Genomic DNA, 22568 nt, shown 5'->3' on the forward strand with positions numbered 1-22568 from the left:
GGTCAAGAGGGTTCACTATAGCAGCATAGAGCTTGATGTCTAATTCTATACTGACTGTTTCCTTAATATTTGTATCTGCTTGTGTCATTCATATTTTCAGCAGGATATGCTCCAGTGAAAAAATAATTATTTCATACATTGTGATTTGCAAGGTTGTAGTTTTGTTGTAGTTGGTTGATGAGTCTAAAACAAGATAACAAACCTCTGATAAAGCATATGTAAGGACCTAGGTAGTTTTACAGTTAGATAAAAAAAAACCCTTTAAACTTTACATTTCATTTCAATCAAATTCTTTCAGTCCTTAGTCAGTGTTAGAGTTACACCCACAATTGCTGTCCCGACATTCAATGTCCTGAATCAATACCTGCACCGCTGTTTGTTGATGTATCTAATGGATACAGCTGCTCGCTGCCACCAAACATGTACAGCCAAACAAACACTGTCACTGCATGTGTCATTGGCTGCTAGTGACATCTACTAACAGTGGAATATGTCTCAAACTTGTGGGATGTTTTCAACGTTTCATCCCTGCTTGAGTGACTTGAGTTCACACTTCACTGAATCCCACAGGATTTATTACCTTAGGAAAAAGATGTTACAACTCACGAAGATGATTAGAACAGTTCATCCTTGACACGATGAGCCACAGATTGCAACATTTGTATCTATGACTGCACAGACGAATGAATGCATCTTTTTGAAAAAGTTGGGGAGCACCCTATTGATAAAGGAGGTGTGCACACTTATTTCCACAAGCGTTTCAATGGTCATTAAATAAATTTTCAGGACAAAAGCAAGGGTGTGCACCCCGGGCACACTCCTTCCTGTGGATCTGCCTATGAAACTGTGTAAGGGAATCCCAGAGTCACAGTGCTGCATGACACTTACCTGGTAGTTGTAGTTCGACATGTATTTCTTCAGGCGATGCTTCACATGTCTCTCATGGGGGCCTGACGAGGACGACCTCTGCAACACAACAACCTCACACATCAAACAACAGTCAAGTCTTGTTAATCCAACATCGTCTGTTGCACAGCAAATTGTCGGGCTAACGAGGATGTCCGACTACATAGATGATAACAAATTATGTTTATTCAATTTGTTACCAAAAAAAGAGTCGGATAAAGCCAAATGTCAGATAAACTGAGGTCGGATTAACAACACTTGACTGTATATAACTATAACCAGGAGATTTACAGTTGAAATTCTTAAAATACATTTTACAAATATTTAAGGAAAATTTAAAGTCAAGTTAGGAAGGGTCAATGTACTGATAACATAACACATACCTATGATAACTTACACATTCTTGTACATGTCACTTATAAATGTGTATTGTGTTAGAAGACATCAAAAGACATGACCTTGTAGTCTCTTTGTTTACTAACTACATCCCCTCTCAGACACACATAGTACACAGGTTTCTGTATGTAGGGTGCCAACATATCATGTTGTTTGTTTGTTGTTTAACACCACACTCAGCAATATTCCAGCTAGTTGTCAATCTGTAAATAATACCGTCTGAACCAAACAGTTCAGTGATTGAAATGCATCAACTGTGTGAGTCTGACCACATGGCCATGTAAGTCGCCTCTTGCCATCGGTTTCTGAAGATGATTTGTAACTACGTTCTACATCCATAACTCTATTTTTGTCCAACGGATAACTGGACCTTGAAAATCATGAGTAAAATCACTAAATTGGTTTGGCATAAAAAATATTTCTGTGAGACTGTGAACAGCTATTCTATATATTCTATACTTGTACATTATTTCTGTGAGACTGTGAACACCTATTCTATATTTGTACATTATTTCTGTCAGACTGTAAACACCTATTCTATATTAGTTCATTATGTCTGTGAGACTCTGAACACCTATTCTACATTTGTACATTATTTCTGTGAGACTGGGAGTACCGGTGGTATATTTGTACATTATTTCATATCCCTTCACCACACCAGGATCTAGCCTACAGCAGTGAGTGAACCAAGAACAGAGAAACAGTTAGTATTAAGCATGTTATACAGAAGAACACTAGATGAAAACTAGCTGCCAGCTTGATGGTACAAGGGCCTTGAGTTCTACCAAGTTTATGGTATGGGTAGGGATGTCCCTAGGTCAGGTGCCCCTGGGTCAGATGTTCTTGGGTCAGGTGACCCTCGGTCAGGTGTTCCTATGTCAAGTCAGCAGCCTCTATGTCAGGTGTTCCTGGGTCAGGTGCCCCTTGGTCAGGTGTTTCTGGGTCAAGTGTTCCTGGGTCAGTTGCCCCTTGGTCAGGTGTTCCTGGGTCAGTTGCCCCTTGGTCAGGTGTTCCTGGATCAGGGTGGTCAAGGACAGCACCAGTAATCTCCCCACTTTCGAGGTATATACCATGGACGCCAGTCCTCATGTTACACAACAGTGAGACACCCACAGAGTTCAAGTCAACTCAGCCTTGGGTGGTAGGTTAATCACATTGTAGGGTCTCTGGCTTATTAATAATCTACAGCATTACAAAGGTTGCAGCACTGACCATACAGTCCCTCCTGGATTCCACGGCAAATATTTAAGAATTCCGCTGCAAATTTAAGCAAATTCTGCACCCTATTTTTAAATCTTCTGCAAAAAAATTCTGCGGTTAAAACATTTAGAAAAAACCAACAAAAATATTACACAGATCTGCATAGTTTAATTTTCAAACAAAGATATAAAGTTACGTTAACAGCACACATCACATCTTGAGTAAGTTTGATGACAAAGCACCCACACCTTTTCCTGTGTTTGAGAATTAAACAATCACTGAAAGATATTTCCCTCCTCTCATTCGTAACTTTGATGGAGACAAACAACTTCCGGTTTCATGCAAACAACAATAATTGGGAATGTTATTGCAGTGTCAAATTCATCTAATAGTAATTGCAAGATGCCTAAAAACTGCTTTACTAATATCATAAATATTTTGAAAATGTTGTCACAGTAAATATGTCAGTTCGTTTTATGCGTAACCGATCCTACTTTTGACATTAACTCTACTGTTCATTTTGGCTGTCAGTCAGTTTTCACTCAGTTTTCAAAATAAGCAAATTCCAAGGCAGAAAAGTGGCGAATTCTGCACAGATTCTGCATGAAAATCTGTTTTTCGTGGACCAGACGTTTTCCTGCATGGTAAGGTAAATTCAACGATTTTTTCTTCAACCGCGGAATCACGTAATCCAGGAGGGACTGACCATAGACACCATCCCACCTTCAGGTCATGCTAAAGAGTACTTCATTAATGTATAAAGTAACAGATTAATGCAGTAAACGTGCGTATCATGCTACTATCTGACAAGTGATTTTACAGGAATTTAACCAAACAAAATTATTTGGGTATCCACATCAATGTGTTTGCCAAACTGTGAAACAGGAACACTTATGCAGAGGTATTCCGACACACAATCATTCTGACTAAAGATGCTGAGCTTGTATGAAAAACACTTGTGGGCAATAACTTTAATGGATAAATACCCCGGGCACTCTATCAAACATCCCTATCAAGGGGAGATTACATTTCCCCTAATCCATGTATATCATCTGTCTGAGTTGATATCCCCTGACTGTGTGGATACCCCTGATAGTAGAGTGTTTCAGCTGCTGCTCTCAGCAAGGAGGAAGCAATTATCTGCAGGAGATAACTTCAGCCACAACCAGCTGACAGGTACCTGGCATGTTCCATGCAACCAAGTCACAATTTCACGCAGAACATCTGCAGACCATCTCCACTCCATCGGGAGACAACATTAGAGGAAACATGACCAGGACAGGACTCAGGGACACTGACCCCAGTGTATCCTGGCCTGACCCTCACCATGGCACTGTCTGTCCAGCTCATCATTAACTGTTCCGTTCATCTCCCTCCAGTGTGTCCTGGCCTGACCCTCCCCAGGACACTGTCTGTCCACCTCATCATTAACTGTTCCGTTCATCTGACCACCAGGAACTAGTCTGGGTGCGTAAATACAACGCTGAACAAGACCCGTGACACATCATCAAATACCATCACAATCAAATTACACTAACATTGTGACCAACAAAGCTGGTGAGCTAGACTTTTTACATGCAACTGATGCTGATTACACACTGGAAAGTTTGGAAGAATAAATCGGGTTGTAGATATGATTTCATGACTTGTAAACTTTAAGCATCCTGTTGTGATGTTGTGGGAATGCGTAATACCACATTTACTTGCTGTAAACTTCTATTAGTTTACTCAAATGTAGGAACCTCATTGGAGATTCTATCCTAACTTCAGGACCCACTTCAGGCATGTTAGTAGCCAGTGTTTCAGTAGGTGGTGAGCAGTGGCAGCAGTAAAACCACAGTAGCAGGTGGTGAGATGAGACAGTGTTACACCTGGCAGCTAGAGGTCAAATCAGACAAGTGTTACACCTGGCAGCAAGTGGTGAGATCAGACAGTATTACACCTGGCAGCTGGACATGAGATGAGACAGTGTTACACCTGGCAGCAGGAGGCCAAATCAGACAGTGTTATACCTGGCAGCAAGTGGTGAGATCAGACAGAGTTACACCTGGCGGCTGGACATGAGATGAGACAGTTTTACACCAGGCAGCAGGAGGTCAGATCAGACAATGTTACACCTGGCAGCAAGTGGTGAGATCAGACAGAGTTACACCTGGCAGCAAGTGGTGAGATCAGACAGACTTACACCTGGCAGCTGGACGTGAGATGAGACAGTGTTACACCTGGCAGCAGGAGGTCAAATCAGACAGTGTTACACCTGGCAGCTAGAACTCAGATCAGACAGTGTTACACCTGGCAGCAAGTGGTGAGATCAGACAGACTTACACCTGGCAGCTGGACGTGAGATGAGACAGTGTTACACCTGGCAGCAGGAGGTCAAATCAGACAGTGTTACACTTGGCAGCTAGAACTCAGATCAGACAGTGTTACACCTGGCAGCAAGTGGTGAGATCAGACAGTGTTACGCCTGGCAGCTGGATGTGAGATTAGACAGTGCTACACCTGGCAGCAGGAGGTCAAATCAGACAGTGTTACACCTGGCAGGTAGAAGTCAGATCAGACAGCAGGTCAGATCAGACAGTGTTACACCTCGCAGCCGCTGGTGAAATCACGCAATGTCACAAGTGGCAACAGGAGGTGAGATCAGACAGTGTTACATCTTGCAGCAGGAGGTATGATCAGACAGTGTTACACCTAGTAGCAAGAGGTGAGATCAGACAGTGTTACACCTGGAAGCAAGAGGTGAGATCATATAGACTTACACCTGGCAACAGGAGAAAGTCTACTGAATGCTACCAACAGAGTGTGAGGAATCAAGGTGCAGGTATTGGCAACTGGATTCTCAAAATTCCACATGTCTTTTACTACTTTTTGTGACAAAAAGCAATAGGTGCTTTCACTGTACATAATTTCCGCTCAAACTGAATTTTATTTTTATTCTCCCAAATCTGCATCTCTTCCATTTGCTGACATGTGAGATTTTGACAGGTTGCCATGGTGCTACTTACTCTTCTCATCTGAGTGAGATTAACACGAACATCATTGGAACTAAAATAGTGCTTGAGAGGGCGGTCGTGTGAGCCACCATACTGTTGGAGTATGGGACGCTGAAAACAACAAGGTTACAATAACAACACAAAGAGACACAGCGTCAAAGTGATGACATGCATGAGATGCTATAACACCATAATGAGTTAATCGAAGTGAGTGAGTTAGTCAGTGAGTGTCATGTATACAGCTTAAATTTGTGCAAATTCCTCGAAGAGTCCTTGTGCCAGACGCTACACATTTGATGCACAGTATTTAGAAATTACTGTCACAGAACAAGCAAGGCATTTCCTGTCATATATAGCTGATAATATGTACCAGAATGCCAGTTTTCTGTTGTGTTCCTGTGAATCCCATCCACATATGCAGTTGTTGTCTGGACAGAGGGAGACAATACAATGTATTTTTCCCTGTTGGTAACTGAGACTTACAGTCCAAGAAATTGAAGCATTTCAATGTCATATCAAATTCATTTCATTTCAGGTAAATTCTGTCCAAAACGCAAGGTTTCCAGCTATCTGGGGTCATGGTTGTAGGGGTTCAACTGTAAATTAGCAAATGTTAAAAATATATGCAGCATTGATGCTAATGCTGTTTGAATACATAAAATTGAAACGGTCCTATAGATATCCCCATTGGTGTATAATGTACATCCTGGCTAATCCAGTCAGTGTATTGCCCATGTATCTGCATGTTATTCCACACACCTGCTGTACAATATACACCCTGGCTAATCCAGTCAGTGTACTGCCCATGTATCTGCATGTTATTCCACACACCTGCTGTACAATATACACCCTGGCTAATCCAGTCAGTGTATTGCCCATGTATCTGCATGTTATTCCACACACCTGCTGTACAATATACACCCTGGCTAATCCAGTCAGTGTACTGCCCATGTATCTGCATGTTATTCCACACATCTGCTGTACAATATACACCCTGGCTAATCCAGTCAGTGTATTGCCCATGTATCTGCATGTTATTCCACACACCTGCTGTACAATATACACCCTGGCTAATCCAGTCAGTGTATTGCCCACACAGGTCACTGACAGTGATAGATATGAAATATACAAGCTGTCCAGAGAGATTCCTAGAAAGCTGTACAGTGACTACTATTGAATAGAGTTTTCTATGTGTTGTCACGGTGCCAGAGACATGATCATGTTGACATACATATAAATAGGTGGCTTTCTTATCTATGGCACCTTTTCATGTTACTTGACTAGCTGACAGGCCAGTAAATCAGACCTCTGAGACTCACACAAGGAGGGGTTTGCTTATATTCATGAGCTGGAAACTTGAACATTGTCTCATTTTGTCATCTACAATAAGAGTTTATTTTCTTGTATGCTTAAAACAAGAGTCATCAGAAGATGACATATCCCCCCGGCCCCCACGTTTGAAAGGACAAATCATCTGACAGTTACTTATTGTGTTTTTAGACCAAGTCTGAATTGTTTCTATGGAATTCATGAAAAATATAAATGCCATATATCTGTTTATCTGTTTTGCATATACCAAGTATTGCAGAAAAATATTGAATGATTTTTGAGTTCTCCGGAAACGAAGCCCGCCCCACCATTAGACTAACACCAAAATGTTCCATAGAAAAACAAAAAATGCCAAAACTCTGTAAATATCAAAAGGCACAACTATAGGTTGACATTATTATATCTATCAAGTTTGGTCTAAAAATATTGAACGGTTTCTGAGTTATGCTCCGGAAAACAAATGATGACGGACGGACGGACGGACGGACGAGGCATCGACTATATCCCCCTGCATTACATGCCACTGGGATAATGAATGGCTACTGGAATGTATAAAACAATCTGTTTTGTGTTGCAGCACCACCTGTCAGGTGGTGAATTCCCACCAGACAATGTAATGTTCAACACAATCTGTCAGGTGGTGAATTCCACCAGAGAATGTAATATTCAAAACAATCTGTCAGCTGGTGAATTCCACCAGAGAAAGTAATGTTTATCACAATCTGTAAAACATGAGAACGGTTTGGTCAGGAAGTTTGGTGGGTATTCAAATTAAGCAAGTAACAAGTGAGTCTGACTTCAGGAACACGGTATACAGCATGTCTGATCTGGAGTAATCTAAGTCAGTCATAAACCCAAACCACAAGGTGATCATGTCAGTTAAATATACTTCTTGTTGTAAAACCATTTCAGTTTCATCATGAATGATATGGTAATTATATTGTGTTTGTCAAATTCCTGTGGACAGGTAGTCGTGTTTGAAATCACATACTATTTATCTGGAAAACTTGTTGAACAGTAACTATGGCAACATCAACCTACAGATTGAGACATGACACATCATGATTGCCATGGTGACTACAGTACAAACTGTTACAAAAGTGAAAAATGAGACACTGCCGATAAAATCTGCTCCCACTTACTGGTCTGAACAGTGTACCTAGATGTATGAGAGTCCATATTGATTGAGACATGGATACGCAACAGAACTACTTTCATTTGAAAACATCTAAACTTCTGAACATTCCTCACACTAAACAAACACCAAATGCGTATTTCGTAACCACTATTTTAATGTTACTGTATAACAAAAGTAAAAGCTTCTTTGCGGAGACAACACCAAAGCATGCTACTCTTTATAGGATAAGGACACACACACAACATCGTCAAGCTGCGCTCCATGGCTGTCTGAGCAGTCATATTATGGCATGCAACATTCAACGTCAATGACATGGGTCACTGATGTATACATAACTGGTGGTGTGAGGTACCCCAGTATTACAAGCTACTCACAGCATAAAATGTGTGTAGTCAATAACACTGCTAAACACACAATACACATGGTGCTATTGTACCTTCACAGCCTGCTCATGATTCCACAAATAAAAGGTTTATCACAACCTTTACAAGCACTAGTTCTGTGGATCATTCACAAGCCAGCTCATCCACAATTTGTCAGCTGAAGGAGTTTATTATTTCATAACTTCTCTCCTATAAGATGTTTTTCTATTGTATAAACACAATCTTGGCTTATTATAGATAGCATTACCCTGTACCCTTGAGCAACTACACCTGACTTGATCTCACCACAACTAGCTTCATTCAGGCTGCAAGTATCAAGTAAATACATACATTTGGCTTCAATGGTATGTTGTACATATAACTTATAAGATAATGCTCTCCCATTCATTCAGCTTTAGAAGGGGCAGGAAGGAGTACTTGTGAATGCTTTACGAATATGTTGTTCCCAATAAGACCTTTTGTAAACATTTCTGCCCCAAATATAGCATCACTTTCAGTTATAGTAAGCCCACATAACAAGATCTCTTCTAAACTCTTCTTTGTATGTCCAAAATTTGGCATCACTTTCAGTCATAAGGAGCCCATCTCCTTGTTCAAATACTTTTACCTAGCAACAGAAAGATCCCAAATTTTAAGTCATATAGCCTTATAAAGATGAAACATAACGTAAAAGCTTCTCTGCAAACCCATAAAACATGTTTCGGCAACTTACCACCCTAGCCTCTACAGCATGCTCCATTATCCTCTGTTTGTGGATTTGTGTTAATCACTTTGCCAAGCTCAGTGTCAGCACCAAGACCTAATCACATTCACTGCCTCCTGTCTACAACCAACACACAGTCTTCACAATTACACTGTTCAGGGTGTGTTCTAGATACATCAAAACATGTTCACGTGTAACGACAACAACCATGGTCAATAATTAATGGACACAAATTACACCCGACAATGAACCTATCACCCAATGAAATCAGCAAGCCGTGAAAGCATTAGGACGATGAACATGGGCTTTAGGGAACTAGTGGGCCATGTATAGCTGTGGTGACCGACAGACAAGTCCTTATAGTTGTTGTCACCTGGACACTAGGTATATAAACAGTCCATGGAAGTCACAGCACAGGTGAGTCAGGTACAGCGGCCTTGTAGGCTGTTGTAGATGCCACAACACTGGTCAGTCAGGTACAGTGGCCTTGTAGTCTGTTGTAGATACCACAACACTGGTCAGTCATGTACAGTGGCCTTTGTAGGCTGTTGTAGATACCACAACACTGGTCAGTCACGTATAGTGGCCTTGTAGTCTGTTGTAGATACCACAACACTGGTCAGTCAGGTACAGTGGCCTGTGTAGGCTGTTGTAGATACCACAGCACAGGTCAGTCATGTACAGTGGCCTTTGTAGGCTGTTGTAGATACCACAACACTGGTCAGTCATGTACAGTGGCCTTTGTAGGCTGTTGTAGATACCACAACACTGGTCAGTCACGTATAGTGGCCTGTGTAGGCTGTTGTAGATGCCACAACACTGGTCAGTCAGGTACAGTGGCCTGTGTAGGCTGTTGTAGATACCACAACACTGGTCAGTCATGTACAGTGGCCTTTGTAGGCTGTTGTAGATACCACAACACTGGTCAGTCATGTACAGTGGCCTTTGTAGGCTGTTGTAGATACCACAACACTGGTCAGTCACGTATAGTGGCCTTTGTAGGCTGTTGTAGATGCCACAACACTGGTCAGTCAGGTATAGTGGCCTGTGTAGGCTGTTGTAGATGCCACAACACTGGTCAGTCAGGTACAGTGGCCTGTGTAGGCTGTTGTAGATGCCACAACACTGGTCAGTCAGGTACAGTGGCCTGTGTAGGCTGTTGTAGATGCCACAACACTGGTCAGTCAGGTACAGTGGCCTGTGTAGGCTGTTGTAGATGCCACAACACTGGTCAGTCAGGTACAGTGGCCTGTGTAGGCTGTTGTAGATGCCACAACACTGGTCAGTCAGGTACAGTGGCCTGTGTAGGCTGTTGTAGATGCCACAACACTGGTCAGTCAGGTACAGTGGCCTGTGTAGGCTGTTGTAGATGCCACAACACTGGTCAGTCAGGTACAGTGGCCTGTGTAGGCTGTTGTAGATGCCACAACACTGGTCAGTCAGGTACAGTGGCCTGTGTAGGCTGTTGTAGATACCACAACACTGGTCAGTCAGGTACAGTGGCCTTGTAGTCTGTTGTAGATACCACAACACTGGTCAGTCATGTACAGTGGCCTTTGTAGGCTGTTGTAGATACCACAACACTGGTCAGTCATGTACAGTGGCCTTTGTAGGCTGTTGTAGATACCACAACACTGGTCAGTCACGTATAGTGGCCTGTGTAGGCTGTTGTAGATGCCACAACACTGGTCAGTCAGGTACAGTGGCCTGTGTAGGCTGTTGTAGATACCACAACACTGGTCAGTCATGTACAGTGGCCTTTGTAGGCTGTTGTAGATGCCACAACACTGGTCAGTCATGTACAGTGGCCTTTGTAGGCTGTTGTAGATACCACAACACTGGTCAGTCACGTATAGTGGCCTTTGTAGGCTGTTGTAGATGCCACAACACTGGTCAGTCAGGTATAGTGGCCTGTGTAGGCTGTTGTAGATGCCACAACACTGGTCAGTCAGGTACAGTGGCCTGTGTAGGCTGTTGTAGATGCCACAACACTGGTCAGTCAGGTACAGTGGCCTGTGTAGGCTGTTGTAGATGCCACAACACTGGTCAGTCAGGTACAGTGGCCTGTGTAGGCTGTTGTAGATGCCACAACACTGGTCAGTCAGGTACAGTGGCCTGTGTAGGCTGTTGTAGATGCCACAACACTGGTCAGTCAGGTACAGTGGCCTGTGTAGGCTGTTGTAGATGCCACAACACTGGTCAGTCAGGTACAGTGGCCTGTGTAGGCTGTTGTAGATGCCACAACACTGGTCAGTCAGGTACAGTGGCCTGTGTAGGCTGTTGTAGATGCCACAACACTGGTCAGTCAGGTACAGTGGCCTGTGTAGGCTGTTGTAGATACCACAACACTGGTCAGTCAGGTACAGTGGCCTTGTAGTCTGTTGTAGATACCACAACACTGGTCAGTCATGTACAGTGGCCTTTGTAGGCTGTTGTAGATACCACAACACTGGTCAGTCATGTACAGTGGCCTTTGTAGGCTGTTGTAGATACCACAACACTGGTCAGTCACGTATAGTGGCCTGTGTAGGCTGTTGTAGATACCACAACACTGGTCAGTCAGGTATAGTGGCCTGTGTAGGCTGTTGTAGATGCCACAACACTGGTCAGTCAGGTACAGTGGCCTTGTAGTCTGTTGTAGATACCACAACACTGGTCAGTCATGTACAGTGGCCTTTGTAGGCTGTTGTAGATACCACAACACTGGTCAGTCACGTATAGTGGCCTGTGTAGGCTGTTGTAGATACCACAACACTGGTCAGTCAGGTATAGTGGCCTGTGTAGGCTGTTGTAGATGCCACAACACTGGTCAGTCAGGTACAGTGGCCTGTGTAGGCTGTTGTAGATACCACAACACTGGTCAGTCAGGTACAGTGGCCTTGTAGTCTGTTGTAGATACCACAACACTGGTCAGTCATGTACAGTGGCCTTTGTAGGCTGTTGTAGATACCACAACACTGGTCAGTCACGTATAGTGGCCTGTGTAGGCTGTTGTAGATACCACAACACTGGTCAGTCAGGTATAGTGGCCTGTGTAGGCTGTTGTAGATGCCACAACACTGGTCAGTCAGGTACAGTGGCCTGTGTAGGCTGTTGTAGATACCACAACACTGGTCAGTCAGGTACAGTGGCCTGTGTAGGCTGTTGTAGATGCCACAACACTGGTCAGTCAGGTACAGTGGCCTGTGTAGGCTGTTGTAGATACCACAACACTGGTCAGTCACGTATAGTGGCCTGTGTAGGCTGTTGTAGATGCCACAACACTGGTCAGTCAGGTATAGTGGCCTGTGTAGGCTGTTGTAGATACCACAGCAGTCAGGTACAGTGGCCTGTGTAGGCTGTTGTAGATACCACAGCACAGGTCAGTCATGTACAGTGGCCTTTGTAGGCTGTTGTAGATGCCACAACACTGGTCAGTCAGGTACAGTGGCCTTGTAGTCTGTTGTAGATACCACAGCACAGGTCAGTCATGTACAGTGGCCTTTGTAGGCTGTTGTAGATACCACAACACTGGTCAGTCACGTATAGTGGCCTGTGTAGGCTGTTGTAGATACCACAGCACTGGTCAGTCAGGTATAGTGGCCTTTGTAGGCTGTTGTAGATGCCACAACACTGGTCAGTCAGGTACAGTGGCCTTGTAGTCTGTTGTAGATACCACAGCACAGGTCAGTCAGGTACAGTGGCCTGTGTAGGCTGTTGTAGATTCCTCAGCATGGGTCAGTCAGGTATAGTGGCCTGTGTAGGCTGTTGTAGATGCCACAGCAGTCAGGTACAGTGGCCTGTGTAGGCTGTTGTAGATTCCTCAGCATGGGTCAGTCAGGTATAGTGGCCTGTGTAGGCTGTTGTAGATACCACAGCACTGGTCAGTCAGGTACAGTGGCCTGTGTAGGCTGTTGTAGATGCCACAGCAGTCAGGTACAGTGGCCTGTGTAGGCTGTTGTAGATTCCTCAGCATGGGTCAGTCAGGTATAGTGGCCTGTGTAGGCTGTTGTAGATACCACAGCACTGGTCAGTCAGGTACAGTGGCCTGTGTAGGCTGTTGTAGATACCACAGCACAGGTCAGTCATGTACAGTGGCCTTTGTAGGCTGTTGAAGATACCACAGCAAGGGTCAGTCATGTACAGTGGCCTTGTAGGCTGTTGTAGATTCCTCAGCATGGGTGAGTCAGGTATAGTGGCCTGTGTAGGCTGTTGTAGATACCACAACAAGGGTCAGTCAGGTATAGTGGCCTGTGTAGGCTGTTGTAGATACCACAGCACTGGTCAGTCAGGTATAGTGGCCTTTGTAGGCTGTTGTAGATGCCACAACACTGGTCAGTCAGGTACAGTGGCCTTGTAGTCTGTTGTAGATGCCACAGCACAGGTCAGTCAGGTACAGTGGCCTGTGTAGGCTGTTGTAGATTCCTCAGCATGGGTCAGTCAGGTATAGTGGCCTGTGTAGGCTGTTGTAGATGCCACAGCAGTCAGGTACAGTGGCCTGTGTAGGCTGTTGTAGATTCCTCAGCATGGGTCAGTCAGGTATAGTGGCCTGTGTAGGCTGTTGTAGATACCACAGCACTGGTCAGTCAGGTACAGTGGCCTGTGTAGGCTGTTGTAGATGCCACAGCAGTCAGGTACAGTGGCCTGTGTAGGCTGTTGTAGATACCACAGCAGTCAGCTACAGTGGCCTGTGTAGGCTGTTGTAGATACCACAGCAAGGGTCAGTCGGGTACAGTGGCCTTGTAGGCTGTTGTAGATTCCTCAGCATGGGTGAGTCAGGTATAGTGGCCTGTGTAGGCTGTTGTAGATACCACAACAAGGGTCAGTCAGGTATAGTGGCCTGTGCAGGCTGTTCTAGATGCCACAGCAGTCAGGTACAGTGGCCTGTGCAGGGTGCTGTAGATACCACAACACTGGTCAGTCAGGTATAGTGGCCTGTGTAGGCTGTTGTAGATGCCACAGCAAGGGTCAGTCGGGTTCAGCTGCATTTAGCAATATTCCATCTCTATGGCAGCGGTCTATAAGTGTAAATAATAGAGTCTGGACCAGACAATCCAGTGATTAATAGCATGAGCATCGATCTGGGCAATTGGGAACCGATGACATGTGTCAACCAAGTCAGCGAGTCTGACCACTCGATCCCGTTAGTCGCCTCTTACGACAAGCATAGTCGCCTTTTTTGGCAAGCATGGGTTGCTGAAGGCCTATTCTACCCCGGGACCTTCACGGGTAAGATCACTAGCTAGCCGGGCTAGAAAGTCTTAATAGTTACCTGCCAAAATGAAAATTTACTAGCCAAACAAAATAGAGATACAAAACTCTCATAAGTTGTTATTTATTTCTTCTTTCATAAAGTTCAAAGTTAAACATCAACATTACAAATTGTCAGAACCAGATGATTCAGATATAACTATTTGAACAGTGACAGTCCAGTTAAGCACTCTGTGAGTCAATCAGGTAGGAAACGACACCATGGCACCATTTACAAACGGTGAAGAATGTGCACGCTATTTTGACTGGTGTTTCTTTCTTAACATTTCTTATCACAATGTGTCATAGAAACCAGTCTAAGTAAACTTATCCTCAGTACTTTCCGTTACACTCCACCACTGAGTCTAATAAAACCTTATGGGAGGTCGCGTCAGGTAACCTTTGAGATTGACCAATCAGAACACAGCTTACCAAATCGCGAAAGCGCACATTTGCACATCCCTTATAAACGTTTATCTCAAAAAGGTTTGTACCCGAACGATTCCGAATGCTATTTAGCGTATGATCGCTTCCGGGTGATGCACACAGCGTACATACTGCCATGACAACAGTGAGTAAACAGTCGCTGAAAATTGTGTTTTGGGCAATATTCAAAGATGTTAATTTGCGGAAATATTAGCTAATGGTAACCATGTCAACAGAAACCTCAAAGCGTATATACTGCAGGTCAAATAACTGTGTTATATGTTGATTTTTGTTTGTGGACAGATCTGTGTCGGTGACCTGAATATTTTGAAAGTCCCTCTGATCCCTAAATAGTAGCCGTTGTCTGATTGGTTAAATCTATTTAACCATCTCGCATTTGATTGGACCATCACTGGTTGCTCAAAGGTTACCTAACGAGACCCTCTACTAGGTTTTGTTAGACTCAGTGGTGGAGTGTAACGAAATACACTGAGACGAAGTTTACTTAGACTGTCATTGAAACAGGTAATTATTTCAGCTTGGTAAGTAGTTTCAATAAAGACAGAATTATCTGCTTGAAAACAAAACAAAAAATACTGAAAAAATAAGGAAATTTTTAAAGGTAAAGAGGCCATGAATAGAATTTTTCACAGACTGAAAATTTACACAAGCAAACTTGGCTACTGTGATTCTGTTTTTACTAGCCCAGGGAAGTTTTACATAGCATCGGGCTACGGGGCTAGTAGTTATTTCGAACGCTGGTCACTGGTCAGTCAGAGTTGATGTACCCTCAGTGTTTGTTTATGTTCCCTGAGCCAGAAGGGCAAGAGGAACATAAACAAATTTCAAGGATACATCGACCCATGGGGTCCGAGGGACCAGTGAACAGCATACGTAACTTACCGATTACCTCAATGTTAATAATGAATTGTTTGAAGCAATGGTACAAAACTTTTTGTAGCCATAATGAGATATCGCAAATAACACCAGTACAGAGACAGCATCATGGCAGCCTGGTGGTCAGCAACCATGCACAACTAACTGATCTTTCCTTAATAATTGCTAGCTACTTATGTGTGGATATATGTATGAATAACACTGATATGCCAATCAACCATAAGTATGTACAGACCCCTTCCTCGCTTGTGAAAGCAAATCTTGTCAAGTTTTTACATCTGTGGAAAACATTTCACAGGTAATCACTAAAACACTCCTGAAAGGAAAAGAGCTCCTGATTATTTATTTATTGATTGTTACAGAATTTCAGGTAAACACGGAAGCTTGCAGGAAGCGTAATTAATGTATTGATTATCAGTTTGTAATTGTCAGATAAATGTGTGTTGTTGAGGACACAAACAGAATACAATGGCACCTCAGTGAAAAGATACAAACATCTTGACAGCAGGTCAGTGGATAACCATTAATGTATTGACAGCATCTGTCAGGAGACGCCGTTATGGTTAGGTTACACACAAAGAATAAACTGTGGTATATAGGATAAACAATCCATACAATAGATCACACAACTTACATGAAACTATAGGTTCCCCAAAATGCACTTCTAGACTGATCCTACAATACACATCAAACTGTAGGTTCCCCAGAATGGCCTTCTAGACAAAATTGTACAATATGCGTGAAATGCTATGTTCTACTGAATGCCCTTCAAGACAGATTGTACAACACACATGAAACTGTGGTTTCCCATGAATGCCATTCTACACAGATTGTATAACAAACATGAAACTGTAGTTCCCTACGTATAACGAGCAGCTGGAGCCTTAGTGATATGACGTTCCAAACACGTCCAACATGCGCCAGTGACGCATATCCCATCCAGCAGCCTACGTGTCCAGTAAAACATGAATCACTGTCCTAAATATGACATTCAATACAATACCAAAATATACAAAAGCAAGTTTATAGGACATGAAGTGCTTCCTACGACTGATCCTGTAAAACAAAACCTGCAGTCTGGCAGAATATTCATACTGGTTAATTTGACATACCAAATCAGGATAAGTATGTCATGTAACAAACCACTAATGACCACCATTTCTTTGTCTCATAATCCCAAAATAAAATATTAATGGTCTTCTCAGGTAGAAATCAATGCCCTACATTGTGACAGTGTGCCCCAGATATGACTGGCAGGCTCTCCTGGGTCCACTGATAGTCAGTCCTCCATAGGACAGCAATCATGGCTGATAGCTAGCACTTCACAACTCATTTCTCTCGTTTTGATTGCCTAAAAACAAGTATCACAACAACTATAAAGTGGTCTTAGATATTCTCTGACTAGCACATTGTATCACAGCCACTTTTAAGTTGTCCTAGATATTCTCTGACTAGCAGTGTGTCACAGTCCCTTTTTAAGTGGTTCTAGATCTTCTCTGACTAGCAGTACATGTCAGAGTCACTTTTAAGTGCTCCTAGATATTCTCTGACTAGCAGTACATGTGACAATCTCTTTTAAGTGGTCCTAGATATTCTCTGACTAACAGTACGTGTCACAATCTCTTTCAAGTGGTCCTAGATATTCTCTGACTAACAGTACGTGTCACAATCTCTTTTAAGTGGTCCTAGATATTCTCTGACTAGCAGCACATGTCACAATCACTTTTAAGTTGTCCTAGATATTCTCTGACTAGCCCTGTGCATCACAGCCAGTTTCAAGTGGTCCTAGATATTTTCTGACTAGCCCTGTGTATCACAGTCACTTTAAAGTAGTCCTAGATATTCTCTGACTAGCCCTGTGTGTCACTGTCACTATAAAGTGGTCCTTAAATATTCTCTGACTAGCCCTGTGTATCACTGCCACTTTAAAGTGGTCCTAGATATCCACCCTCTGACAAGCCATAAAGTTCCATTTACAACTGCCTGACAATGGATGTCTACGTAGCTGGGGAAATACAGAGCACAGTATGAAGAGTGAGTGATCAAGTCGTTGGGAATTGGGACCAACAGAATAAAAATCAACCTTTTACTGGGTCTGTGACAGACACATTAACAAAGTGATTACTGATCATAATGACAGGCCTGAATAATACGGTTTTTACAGGATAATCAGACCCCAAGATTGATGAGATGAAGTACTTGGATGCAAATAGCAGCATTCAGTATTCAGGGCTGATGATGTGGGAATCGATTTTATCTTTAACTGGGGACAAATCTACTACTGAATAATTTGAAAGCCAGAATGAATATAATGTGTTCAAATGGATCTGAGATCAAAGGGTTGTTAACTTGAAGAATGTATAGAAGAAATTATGTATTACAGAGTATACACACCAGCACTGCAACTGAACCTTTTTTGACCGTTGTCTATAAATACTGTAAATCATGAGATTAATGTGAGCATTTTATTAATGCGAAAAATGCGTCTGTACTCCTCTCGTATTATCAATTCAGTCTGACCATATCTACTACTGAAATCTTAATAAAATAAAATCTCTGGCCATCTTTGTTGTCTTCAGTTTAGCATTCACCATAATGATACAATATGCAAAAATAATTCATATATGTCTCATGAAATTACTTGACAAATTAGCACTAATTTTAATGATGCTAATTCATATCCATTGAACTTATTCATAGGCAAATTACTATTACGCCACAACAGCAGAAGTGTTGACACTACACATTACACCAATACAGGTCACTTCCTCATTAACTTGATTAAGGTACCTCAAGCCACATACAATTATCACTGGTTACAGTCAGTGGTCATTGTTTAAAGTCACTCAAGCACATCAGCCAGACCGAACATTCTCCTACTACACGGGATCATTTTTCGATGTTTGCTCGCCTTTAAAGGTTTTCAAGCGGGATTAGATTTATGAATACTGACATAAGACAAGTAGTAGCAAGCAATCACATGCTCAACCATCGCATTGAAATCATAGTCAGCTCGTTTCCATTCATTGCTTAAGAAGCTCTGTTCATGTTATCTGGTAAATAACAAATGTGAAAAGAAATCGAACATCAAAGATTCAGGGTGTCACATTTTATCAGCACAGATTCCATGAACTTGCATTAATTTTGCAACACATTTCAGACTAGACCCTTGCACTCACATTAATTTTGTGATGCATTAGTTTCATGATTTACAGTATGAACTGATTCCTTCTTGATCACTCAACTACACTTGTAAAGCTCTGACATAACAAAAAATGTAGTTCTCTCAGGGACTGGTTCTATATTCACTGAAGAAAGGTTCTTTTGTGGGTTTAAATGATGTAGGTATCAACACAAACATACAATACAAAAACAGCCATTTCTCACAACTAGGCCCATTGATAAGGCCACCAAAGGTGTGCGGCCCCTCAAGCACCTGTCAGTGTGGAACATGGAGGGGTGTCAAGTTGAGAAATGAAGGTGGCTGCAGGATTGATCAGTTAGTGGATGATTAGAAACCATTCAGGGCTCAAGACTGATGGCAAATATGCAATTACTTATGCCAGAGTATTGACCTCTCATTACAACCTGTATAACAGGTACATTGGCATGAATTCAGCTTCTGTGGTTATGAGGCTTTTGTCCATTTTACCAGAATGCAGAAAGGTCTCTGGATAATTTCTTGTAGTGCATGTATTAATATGCTGTAACATGATCACTGGGAAGAAAAAGGCTGTCCAGCCTTCAAAGACCACAGAACAATGATCAACCACACATTCCATACATTCATAGTGCAGAAGCAGTGTACTGTCATGTTTAGTGGATGTGTGATGTGATGGAGAAAGTTAAAAGGAGAGGAGCTGAACCATGTCATGAAGAAAGTTCATGAAGTGAGAGGATTTGTGAGTTTGGTCGTATGCCGCTTTTAGCAATATTCCAGCAATATCACGGCAGGGGACACCAGAAATGTGCTGCATATATTGTATCCATGTGGGGAATTGAACCCGAGTCTTTGGCCTGATGAGCGAATGCCTTAACCATTAGGCTACCTCAACGCCCCTGAAGTGAGTGTGTTGAGGAATGTTCACGAGGAGAACTGAAGCATGTGAAGGACAGTGATGACAATGAGAAAGGAGGTGTGTGATGAAGAATGTTCACAGAAATACAGGCCATAAATGACACATTGTGATACACATTCAGGTTGGGAGTTTACGGATGTCAGATGTCCATCATTATTGCATAATTCAACATAAGCATTCATTCACAACATGACGAATTGGTAAGTATGATACATTGCAGTGAAGGAATTGATATACACCCTTATGTATACACACTTATGTATACACACTTATGTATATACACACTTATGTATACACACTTATGTATACACACTTATGTATATACACACTTATGTATACACACTTATGTATATACACACTTATGTATACACACTTATGTATATACACACTTATGTATACACACTTATGTATACACACTTATGTATATACACACTTATGTATATACACACTTATGTATATACACACTTATGTATACACACTTATGTATACACACTTATGTATACACACTTATGTATATACACACTTATGTATATACACACTTATGTATATACACACTTATGTATACACACTTATGTATACACACTTATGTATACACACTCATGAACAAGCAAGCATGAATATCCATAAAGTAGTACATCTATATAGATTCGTGAACAAGCAAGTATACAAACATATTCATTGTACCCAAAACATAAATGATGCTACTGGCTGAGCATGTGTAACATTCCTATGTACCCTGCCAAACCCTTTCTCAGAAAACAGTATATCACAAATGATGCACAGAATTACCAGTGTTCTCTGTATGCAAGGGAGGTAAGGAAGGAAGATAACTCTAAGTCAATTAAAAATCAACATTGAGATGCCTGGTAAATTAAATACATTGATGTGGTCTCTTGGGGCCCATAGATTGATGTAGCGTCCTCGATGCTGACAATGTATTCCTGAAGTTTGGCTAAGCAGTTACTGCCAGTATGTGTGCCAGTGTGAGTGTGTGTGTGTGTGACACTCGTGTTAAAATGAGAACGTACACCAGTGACAGGGAAAGTCCATCATGCCCATATGAAGGAGTATGTAAATCCTCAGAAATGTGGTGAAAGTACTCACAGCTCTCATAGTGGGATGATCCAACACTGGGTTCTGAGAACCAGACAGGTCAAAGCCATCTTCCAGTCGTTTAACATCAAAATAGTATTTCCTGAAAGATAGTGTAGTTATGTTTAAATAAATTTAAGATATCTGTATGAACCTTGCAACTGCCTAGTCCAGGCCGAAAATGTACACATCAAGGACATTCATATTAAAAATCTGCCATTGTATTCTGTACACAAGATATACATCATTGTCATTTGCATGTTTTAATATGTTATGTACACGATCACACAGTAATGAATAATGACTGGTGAAAATGATATTTAAAAGACTCAGTGTGATGACTCAACACAACAGATATGCTGATTGATTAGCCACGTGAGTTTGTCCAAAATTGCCTCAGCAGAAAATTGGTGGGATAAATCATGTGAGTCTTGTGACTATAACCTTCTAGTGCCTAACAGGCAGCTTGGGTTATCCGGGGTAATAATATGTCTACTTTGACTGTTAGCGCTATGAGTATTCACCTCATGAATGGAGTTTGGTGCAATATAAATCATAAATGCACATATCATTGCCAACTACATGCATAATTATACTGTATATTCAACTACTGGGCACAACAATTTTCTGCAAGTCACTGGTGGCATTCCAAAAGTTAAAATATTGGGATGGTGGAGCTCCTATATTTGGCTTCAATGAATTATTCAGCAATAAAGAGAGTAAAAATAACTAAAGGAGGCGTGAAAGTGAACGATAAAAGAAATCGTTACACGCAACCAAGCAAGTCACCAAACTCTGGCAACCAGATGTTCTTATTGCTTGCAGTTAACTTCTTTCAGTGACGTTTAGAACACTGTATCATGACCAGCAAATTCTTTATCAAAATTAATTAAAATGTAAGCAACATTTCTGTGTAGATACATCAATTGTTTGACAACGTCTTAGCAACTACACTGACACATTCAAATCAGAGCTTAGCATTGGTTGCTGCTGCATAACACAGGTCATTAAATTTTGACTGACCATTCAAACGATCAACAACATGACCAAGAGAATGCATTACCCAAAGAGTGAGTGAGTTCAGGTTTAAAGTCACATCGGCAGTATTTCAGCGATCCCAATCAGAAAACAATGTTTTAGTTCATCATGGCGCAATTTTCAAATTGGTAAAATCTATTCCTAAATATTATCTAAAAATTACTTGACACAGTATTTTATTAAAAATCCTAACACTGAACAGACTGAAATTTGAGGATGTCTGCTAGACATTGCATTTCTTTCCACAAAAAGTTGCCCTAATTTCAAGCTATACTGATGGGAATGATAGATTATTATTTTCACAGAATCATTCCTAGAGCTTGTCATTGTCATACATAATACCCTGTACTCAAACTTCATCATCAGAACAAACTTTTGTAATATTAAGAAAGTGACACATGGCTTGCAGTTGCATGTTACAAAACTACAACATTTGTTTATTCATTTTGTGATACGTCTTTTTCTCAGGTGTATGTATTGACAGTGGGCAAATTTAATAAAGATGTATTTTCATTTTTCAGTCATTTTAATAGCTATGCAGGTCATGGGCTAAATGCTCCTTGTTACATCCTTCACATTTTAATAGCTATGCAGGTCATGGGCTAAATGCTCCTTATTACATCCTTCACATCAAAAAGTAAGAAACAAATGTGTGAAAGAAATCTGACTCACAAAAGCCACAACTATGTGATCAATAGTTTTACTAGGGTGTTGGTACAATCAAAAAGACCACACGGATATGATGAACTTATTTAT

The 22568-nt window shown here is 41.7% G+C and overlaps 1 protein-coding gene across 12 annotated transcripts in view; it reads right to left on the reverse strand.

Annotated features, from left to right (window-relative positions):
- LOC137285313 (uncharacterized) overlaps nt 1-22568 on the reverse strand; it is a 42691-nt gene that overhangs the window by 19670 nt on the left and 453 nt on the right. For 6 of the 12 annotated variants that reach the window (XM_067817663.1, XM_067817665.1, XM_067817662.1 and 3 more), the window contains exons 2-4: nt 20787-20877; nt 5511-5609; nt 889-966 (exon numbers count right to left, since the gene is read on the reverse strand). In XM_067817663.1, coding sequence (XP_067673764.1) covers nt 889-966; nt 5511-5609; nt 20787-20877 — 268 coding nt within the window. The remainder of the gene's footprint in view (nt 1-888; nt 967-5510; nt 5610-20786; nt 20878-22568) is intronic. The other 6 variants (XM_067817670.1, XM_067817669.1, XM_067817666.1 and 3 more) reach the window with 1 other exon arrangement.

This window comes from Haliotis asinina, chromosome 5 (assembly GCF_037392515.1).
Source record: "Haliotis asinina isolate JCU_RB_2024 chromosome 5, JCU_Hal_asi_v2, whole genome shotgun sequence".
Lineage (NCBI taxonomy): Eukaryota > Metazoa > Mollusca > Gastropoda > Lepetellida > Haliotidae > Haliotis > Haliotis asinina.